The sequence below is a fragment of the Microtus ochrogaster genome, chromosome 17 (genome assembly GCF_000317375.1).
Source record: "Microtus ochrogaster isolate Prairie Vole_2 chromosome 17, MicOch1.0, whole genome shotgun sequence".
NCBI classification, from domain to species: Eukaryota; Metazoa; Chordata; class Mammalia; order Rodentia; family Cricetidae; genus Microtus; species Microtus ochrogaster.
This window is the reverse complement of record NC_022019.1, coordinates 16,296,637-16,306,050: the sequence shown is the minus strand read 5'-3', so window position 1 is coordinate 16,306,050 and position 9,414 is coordinate 16,296,637. Positions and strand designations below refer to the sequence as shown.

Genomic DNA, 9,414 nt, shown 5'->3' with positions numbered 1-9,414 from the left:
CCGTGCAGTGTCCTGCATGTGTTAGACAATAGGACTTTCTGTGTCTAAGAAGATTCAAATGATGTGGGAATTTATCAACAAGCACTGTTATTTCTTTTCTTACTACTGTTTCCTCGAAAACTCTGTCTTCTGAACCTAACTCCGAGATGACTTCTGGGACACTTTCTGTTTTCTCCTTGCTGTTCCCTCCCAAACAAAATGTTGGTTTGTGTTCTTCTCCCAAAGTCCTCCATCATGTACCGTCTACTAGTTATCACATCTTGATAACTGGAGTTTGTTGTCTGTCATTACCTATCCTCCTCTGTTTGGTGATGTGTGGGAGCAGACTCAGGGCCTTGCACATGCTAAGGAAATGCTTTACTTTTGAGCTATATTCCCAGACTCTCACTGGATTTTTTTTTTGTTTTGGTTTACTTTTTGTTTTTTGAGACAAGGTCTCTGTATGTAGCCTTGGCTGTCCTGGAGCTCCATTTCTAGACCAGTCTGGTCTTGAACTCCTAGAAACCCACCTGCCTCTGCATCACAGATGCCACCATATTCAGCTTGGGAATGCCTTTCTCTCCATTAATTCATGGTTTCCTCTCATCTGTTTATGCTTACCTTTTCTGGTTTTCTAGATGGAAGTCTCCGACTTTTTATGTCTTTTCTAGCAAATGTTAATTTCAGAAATGTCATTGTTGATAAAAGAATCTAGGGCCAAACAATGAAGTTTACCTAATCTTACTCCATTCAGAAGGCCTACCAGTTGGAAGTTTGGGTGGATCCCCAAATCTCGCTCCTGGTTGATAGTTTGCTTAAGGGATCCAGAACTCACTAAAAGCCTCTATATCTGTCTTTGGGGTTTGTTTTAGGAAAAGAATAGAGATGTAGGACAGCTAGGAGAAGAAATGCTCCGTTCAAGTCAGAAAGTCCTATATAGGGAACATCAGTGGTTCTCTCCCTGTGAAGGCAGAACACTTGGGTTCCTGGCACCAGGATATGATAAGGCATGCGGAGAGCTGCCAACCGTGACCTGAGTCTTGGATCCAGAAGTTCACCAGAAGTTCACTGGGATGCTTATGTGGGTGTGGTGGGCTGATAAATTGCCCTTTTGATTGATTGCACTCTATAATGTCTGTAGTCTGGCTTGTATGCAGCCTGTGATGCCTCTGTTCACATAGCTTTATAGCTAATGAATAGGCAGACTTGCTGTGAGGCTTGCACTGGCTTTGTGTTCACTGTGTGGCCCAGGCTACAGTCTCTGTCTGTGATTATTGTGCTTTAGCTGCCTAAGTCCTGGGATGACAAGTGTGTACCACCAAACCCAACTTCAAGGGTTTCTTCAGATTTGTGAGCCTTTTCTCTCTATCCTGTGGTGACGGCTGATTATCAGTCACCAGAGGGCCAAGGCTGCAGGTGGGCGCAGGAAAGCACTAGAGTAAGTTAATCAGAGTCCCTTCAATTGGATTATAAATCACATTTGAATTTTATCTGCTGATCCAAGATAGTGATGTTCTCCAGTTTCCTTTAAAGGGAAGTCCCTCCAGAGCCCACATGATCTGCTCGTTTATTGTGAGCATTGTGCTTGGCTTTGGTTTGAAAAAGGAACACACAGAGGCCCATTCTCCTTATTTGCTGTTGTTTGCTTTTAGAGCTGAGGTCTGATATTATAGCTTAGGCTATTCTGGAAGTCACTGTTAATCTGGGCTCGAATTACAGATGCGAGTCATGATGTCCAGTCTGCTTCAGTTTAATTAAAGAGCTAATTAAAGAAGAAAATAAGGAAGTGGAGATGAAAACAAAACAACCGAAATGCAGAGAAATGAGGGTAGCTTTGGGTGCCTTTACCCTAAAGACATGCAGCTAAGAGGTTGCAGAATTACTCAGCATTAGAGAAAGTCTCCAAGAGACAAAATTAAAGCCAAGCCCCCCACCCCAGTTCCTATCATGCTTGTCCTGCGTATATATATTTCCTACTCTTTGGGATGCAAATCCTAAATATTACCAAGCTTAAAGCAAAAAAAAAAAATAAAGACAAATGACTTATTTTATCACTCTATGTGGATGGGTCTGCTGTGACTGCTGCTCGGCAGGAAGTGACGCCATCCCAGAGAGCAGCCAACCAGTGTGTGGGGAGAGAAAATGAGAAAAAAAACCTGAGTAACTCATAGAAGATTCCCGTAATCCATCAGATATCCTGCATGTGGTGATACACTTCCGTTATCTCAGCTTCTCCAGAGGCTGAGACTGGAGGATTGCCCTCGTCTCAATAAACAGATGAGGAACAGTATGTGTCTGAGTGGGTAAAGGTGCTTGCCCATAAGCCTAACGATCTGCCTGAGTTTGATCCCTGGTCCTACATGGTGGAAGAGAACCTATCCTACAACTTCTTTCACACGCACACATATATGCACACAATATGTAACATGCATCCCATGCATCCCCTCCACAATAAATCAATATTAAAAATATAATGAATAAATATATAATGAATAAATAAAAACAACTTAGATTTTTAAAAAAGCACTAAGAATTTGAACAGTGCACTGAAAACTATGAAATCTGCAGTTTGTAGAAGGGAAAACCGCAGTAATTGAAACTGCACACCCCATAGGTAGGTGTGCTGGTGTCTTAAGGATGCTGTAAAAAGCACCATGGGTGAAGCGCTCAAAGAATGACGTGTATTTCCGCCTAGTTCTTGAGGCAAGAGCTTTGAGGTAAAGCTGACAGTGGAGTTGATTTCTTCTGGTGTCTTCCTTTGTCCTGTAAATGGATTTTCACACATTCTTACCTCTGTGTTGTTTGTGTTACTGTCTAAAAAACTGTCACATTCTGAGACTGCAGGGTAGCGTGTCAGCTTAGAAAGTTCTGGGGGTGGACAGGGATGTTACCATCCAAAACAGCGGGTAACAGTAGTTTAAAGACAGCTGAAGAGAGGTCAGGAGGATGTAATCAGACTAAAGCACGGATATGCAAGAGCTACAAAAACAGGGAAACCAACAGATACGTATTTCTATGTGTAGTTTTGTTTAAAGACAGGGTTTCTCCGTGCAGTTCTGGCTGTGCTGGAACTTGCTCTGTGGACCAGGCTGGCCTTGAATTTAGAGATCGGCCTGCTTCCACCTCCTGAGGTGTGTGCCACCACCACCTGACTTGTATTTTGTATTTAACTCCATACTGTCTCCCCCGCCCCATTGTGTATTTTAAAATAGTGTGTTTTAAGATATACAAGGCAGCAAAGAAACATAAGGACCAAAGCAGTATCTGAAAGACAGTGGAGAAAAGTGTCCTGTGACAGAGAGGATGTCAGATCGTTGATTCGGAGTCCAACAAGCAGGCAGGTGCAGTGGTGCACCTGTAATTTCAGCACAGAAGGCAGATGCAGGGCAGTCCTGAGTTCAAGGCTAGCCTGCACTGCCTGCTGAGTCCTTGTGTCTGTCTGTCTCTCTTTGTCTCTGTGTCTCTTACACACACACAGTCCTGCAGATCCCAGGAGATAAAAATATGTGTGTGTGAGCATGTTTATGTGTTTATGTATATATGTGCAAAGATACAGTTAAACAAATTATAAAAAATAGACATAAATTGGGAGAGCAAAGAAGAGGTTATATTTTTAATGGATTAAAGGTAACTTGTCAGCAGAAACAGTGCAGCTATAAGATATAAAGTGATGACTTCAAAGTGCTCAAAGACAGTGACCGCCAGTACTGGATGTAATGTTCACCAAAAGTGATGTCCAGTAATGAAGGTGAAAGACATGAAGGGAATTGAGAAGTGGAGATGCTGTCGTCATCAGATTACACTGAAGTAAACTGCAAAGATAACGTTTTTCACAGGAAAAAGACAGAAATAGTTAAAGGAGTAAGCAACAGTAAAAGTAATGGACACAGTGGTAAATTTAAGTGACTACATCTGCATCCATACAGTGTCAGATTGGATATGTGTGGGGAGTCTACTCTGGAATCTGTGCCAGCAGCGGCATCTCAGCTCATCACTAGGAAGAAGTAAACAATGTTCCAGTGTTAAATCTTTGAATTAAGAGAAGAGTACAAGACATTTTGTGTTACATTTTATTATAAAGATGTATGTTAAGGTAGGCATGCCCATAATCCCAGGACTGAGAGTGTTGAGCCAAAGCTGGGTTAGTGTGGGTTCTGACTCACTGGCTGCTATTCTGTGACTGTGGGTGTAGGGTATGGAAAACAGGGTCTCTCTGTGTAACTCAGGTTGATCTCAAACACCCCACATCCCATACTGGCCATGAATTGCAATCCTCTTGTCTCAGTCAAAAGTTCTGATATGCCCCAGTGCATTTAGCTATGCCTGCTATTGTGAGAGGGACAGTTGGATGCAGCGCAGCCAGAACACCATGTGAAAGAGCACTGCACTCCCACCGAGGAAACAGAGCTGCAGACAGATGCAAAGGTTCCAGTGCTGTAGCTGCAGCCACTCGAAGCGTGAGGGGTCCCAAAGGGCTCTTCTCTAGGGCCTTCAGAGGAAGCATGGCTCCACTGACACTTTAAAAAAACTTTTTAAGGCTTTGCAGACGCCGCTGTCCCCTCTCACCGCTTGCTGCAGCCATGATCAACCCCACCGTGTTCTTCGACATCTCGGCCGATGGTGAGCCCTTGGGCCGCGTCTCCTTCGAGCTGTTTGCAGACAAAGTTCCAAAGACAGCAGAAAACTTTCGTGCTCTGAGCACTGGAGAGAAAGGATTTGGATATAAGGGTTCTTCCTTTCACAGGATTATTCCAGGATTCATGTGCCAGGATGGTGACTTCACACGCCATAATGGCACTGGTGGCAGATCCATCTACGGAGAAAAATTTGAGGATGAGAACTTCATCCTGAAGCATACAGGTCCTGGCATCTTGTCCATGGCAAATGCTGGACCAAACACAAACAGTTCCCAGTTTTTTATCTGCACCACCAAGACTGAGTGGCTGGATGGCAAACATGTGGTCTTTGAGAAGGTGAAAGAAGGCATGAACATTGTGGAAGCCAGGGAGCGTTTTGGGTCCAGGAATGGCAAGACCAGCAAGAAGATCACCATTTCCGACTGTGGACAACTCTAATTCTTTTGACTTGCGGGCTTCTTACCCACCAGACCATTCCTGGTAGCTCAGGAGAGCACCTCAGCCCCATCTGCTCGCAGTACCCTGTAATCTCTGCTCTCACTGAAGTTCTTTGGGTTCCATATTTTCCTCATTCCCCTTAAGTCTAGCTGAATTGCAGAGTTAAGTTTATGATTATGAATAATAAAAACTAAGTAAGAAAAGAAAACTTTTTAAATGGAATCTCTTTTAAAGATTTTTTTTCCTGGGCCAGGCTGTGGTGGTGCCTTTAATCCCCCAGCACTCGGAAGGCAGAGACAGGTGGGGAACTCATAGGGGTGAGTTCAGGCTCCAAAGCTACAGAGAAACCCTGGGGAAAAAAAACAAAAACAAAACAAAAAATAAAAGGGAGTCTCAGCTAGGCATAGTGGCACACATCCTTTAATCCTAGCCCTTAGGAGGCAGGGGCAGGCAGATCTCAGAGTTAGAAGTCAGCCAGGTCTACAGAGTGAGATCTAGGACAGCCAGGGCTATTTAAACCTATCTTAAAATCTATCTTAAAACAATAGCAACAGCAAAAGGGGTCTCATATGTTGAGTTTCTGATTTCTTGCCTCTACCTCCCGAGTTCAGGGATTCTAAGAGTGTCCCACCACACATACGTCATGCAGTGCTGGGCGTCAGACGTGGGATTCGTGTATGCTAGGTCAGCTCTCTACCCACTGAGTTACCTCTTCAACCCACTACTTACATCTTGATTTCATCTTGCAAATTTCAGAACCATAAGATAACAAATGTCTGTTGTTGGAGCCACCCAGTGTGTGGTTCTTGGTAAAAACAGTCACGAGGAAGCCACTACTTTAGTCTTCGTCTTAGAGGGGAAGCAGCTGGTTTGTTTCTCATAAGTGTGATGTCACTAGTTGGAGAGGGTTTTCATGGAGGACTTGGGTAAGATTTTTTTTTTTTTTATCACATAGAAGTCTCCTGAACTAGTCTTGCATAGTTTAGTAAACCCACCTGGTGGTTATACAGCAATAAGCATGTTTATTGCAAACAAAGGTAGCTTCCTGTCCTTCCGGTTTCTGTCTATTGATGCTTCATACTAGACGTTCCAACTAATGCAGTAAAGAAAGGAAGCTGGAAGTTTATTCCTCTTAAATGTTTTCACTTTTAGTCTTGAATGGCAATGATGTGTGTGGTTTTGTTTGAAGTTCAATTCTATAAGAAAGGAAACTGTTGGGGCTGGAGAGATATCTCAGTGGTTAAGAGCACCTGTTGCTCTTGCAAAAGACCAGGTTGGGTTCCTAGCACCCACTTGGTGGTTTACAACCATCTCTCTCCAGTTCTAGGGAATCTGACATTCTCTTCTGAGGGCACCAGGCAGCACACACATGGTGAACATACATATATGCAGATAAGTGTTCATATATAAAAAATAAATCTAAAAAATGTTTAGTATTAAATTTGATTTTTGCTGTGAGCAACTGACAGGCTGGAATTTTAACCTGACTATGGTGTTTAAAGGTGTGGCCTCTAATTCCAGCATTTGGAACGCAGAGGCAGGCAGATCTCTATGAATTGAAGGCTAACCTGGCCTATATAGTGCATTCCAGGCCAGCCAGAGCAACATAGGGAAACCCTGCCTCAAAAAAAAAAAATTATTGTAAGATCCACATGTGGAAAACTATTAAACTGATGAAGAAATAAAAATAATTCTTTATTAATTGGTAGGCTTGATATCATCAAGGTATCTGTTCTTCCCAGCTATAACACAGAGTCAATGGAATGTCAGCAAGTTCTTTGGTGAACATCAGCAAAGTCATTCTCAGATTTATGTGGAGAGTCCAAAGACACAGGCTAGCCACCACATGCCTAAGGATGGTCTGAAGACTGATGCTCCAGAGCTTAAACACTTGAGCATGAAGCCATGGTGATCAGTACTGTGTGATACTCATGGGAAAGTAAACAGAACATTAAGGGAAAAGAACAGCCTGGAAATATGCCACACAAGTATAGTTGTCTAACCTTTGCTGAAGGAATGGGTGCAAGTCAGTGGGAAACTGGTGTCTTTCAACAAATGCTGCTGGAGCAGTTGGCCTTAAACATGCAAAAAGTAATAATAAGCTTTGCACAGCCTTTACTTCACAGAGGTTGGCTCACAGTGCCTCACACACCTATGCTTAAAGTATAAGACCCAGGGACAAGAGAGATGGCTCAGTAGTCAAGAGTCCACACTGCTCTTGCAGAGGACCCAAGGTCCCAAGTTTGGTTCCCAGCACCTTGATCGGATGGCTCACAATTACCTGTAACTCCAGGTCCAGGGGAGCTGAATTCTTTGGCCTCTGTAGGCATCTAAAATAATAAACATTGACACATAGATACATGCATATAATTGACAAAATAATAAGATTCTTTCTAAAGATGCAAAGCCCAGCCAGCTACTTTTGTGTTTTGTATAAGTCATCAGTGGCTCATAGCTGTGATTCCAATACTCATGATACTGAGGCAAGTCCTTCCACAGTTTGAGGCTAATCTGGGCTACATAGAGCGATCATGCCTCAAAGTAAATAAATAGATACATAAATAAATAAAGCAAAATGGCCTGCTGTGGTGGTTCATGCCTACAATCTGTAATTTAGCACTTGGAGGCAGAGGCAAGAGGGCTGTGTCGTGAGTTGGATGTCTTTCTCTCCAGGAGTGGAGGAAGGGGTAGTACACACTGGAATTCTAGTACATGGTGCTATGGTGAAAGGATTTTGCTTGGCTTTGAGGCCAGCCTTGGCTACATAATATCAGGCCAGCCAAGGCTTGGCTACATATGTAGAAAAGCCTTGTCTCACTGCACTTCCCTCTGAAGTCGACAGAAGACCAGCACTGCCATGAAGGAATGTCAGCACATGTCAAGTAAGCATGTGGAAAGATGTCAGCTGTGCCCTAGAGCCTTACACAGCAAACCAACAACCTGCTATAGTCGTGGCGATGGCAGAGTCCGGATACCGGGAATAGCAGATGCTGGTGTCCAGAGCCATCAGAATACTCAGTTTGCCGTTACAGAACCAAACATGACCTTACCCCAGAATCCCGGAATCCTGCTCTTCAATATTTTCCCAAACAAGTTGAAAACTTAGGATCCCACAATAAACTACCTGGATGCTTACTCGCGCTTGCTGAGACCTGAAAGCAGCCAGTGTGCTCTTTGGTGGGTGAATGTATAAATGACTGGCGCGCCCAGACAATGAAAGCTTACTCAGTGATAAGAAGACATAAGAGAGCAGATATAGTGATGCGTGACTGTAATCCCAGCACTCAGACGGTGAGGCATTAGGACGACTGAGAGTCCTGGTCTGCCTGGGTTATTGTGTGAATTCAAGGCCATGCTGGACAGGTCGGTGAGCTTGTGTTTCAGAAAGTAAATAGAAGGCCAGGCACCTAACTCAGTAGTAGAATACGCCCCTAGCATGTAGTCCTGGGTTCAGTTCCTACTAGTGAAGAAGGAAGAAAGGAAGAAAAGGGAGGGGAGGAGAGAAGAAAGAAAATGTATTAAGTTAAAACCATAAGCTGGGATCCAGCACTTGAGAGAAGGAAGTAGGCAGATGAGAAGTTGAAAATCATACTCAGCTACATACAGAATTTGAAACCAGCTTGGGCTACCTGAGACCCTGTCATACACACAAAAACTCTGCTATGTTCAATGCATATTAGCATAGAGGCATTTCAAATGAAAGGGAACTGCTGAAGTCTGAATGAGACCAGCTTTTTTTTGTGTTTGCAAATGGCCATCATACCTGCCTTACGAGTTGGAGAGATACTACAGGCTGCTGCAACAGCACACATTAGTCACTCTGCAAAATGCTGTCATAATCTATGTCAGAATTTCTCATGAAAATGTGTTGGGATATGCTGGGGACGAAGCTCGGTGACAGAGTGCTCCCCTGGTTTGATCTCTAGCAGGAAAGAAGTTTTCCACAGAGCCCATCCTGAGAATCCCCTGCCTGGCATGTCCAGTTCATGGCACTCATGTCCAGCTGCCAAGGCAGCTTCTTTATTCAACCAATGAAATCAACACAAATACAGAAGGACCTCCTACACCATATCCCCTTTCCTATTTAAACAAACAAACAAAAAAGGCTTTCACTTTAACATAGTAAAATTACATATAACAAAACAGTTATCAAGCAAGAATTACAGTTACATTATTTATATCTGTTTTATTTTTTATGCAAAGGAAAACAATAACTATAACTATCTATTCTTCAACTCCATCAAAGACTCTAGAAGGATATAAAATTACCTAAGTAAACAAGAAGTAAGCAACTTCCAAAACTCTAGAAATGACAGAGACATCTCGCTGCATAGACAGTCACCCAAAGTTCTTCTGTACT

The 9,414-nt window shown here is 43.2% G+C and overlaps 2 protein-coding genes across 3 annotated transcripts in view; both read left to right on the top strand.

The window, feature by feature from the left end:
* Piwil2 (piwi like RNA-mediated gene silencing 2) overlaps positions 1-9,414 on the top strand; it is a 54,400-nt gene that overhangs the window by 39,597 nt on the left and 5,389 nt on the right. The gene's annotated exons all lie outside the window — the stretch shown is intronic.
* LOC102000257 (peptidyl-prolyl cis-trans isomerase A-like) lies at positions 4,554-5,089 on the top strand. The gene has a single exon (XM_005355576.1). The coding sequence runs from the start codon at positions 4,560-4,562 to the stop codon at positions 5,052-5,054; it is 495 nt and encodes a 164-aa protein (XP_005355633.1). The 5' UTR covers positions 4,554-4,559; the 3' UTR covers positions 5,055-5,089.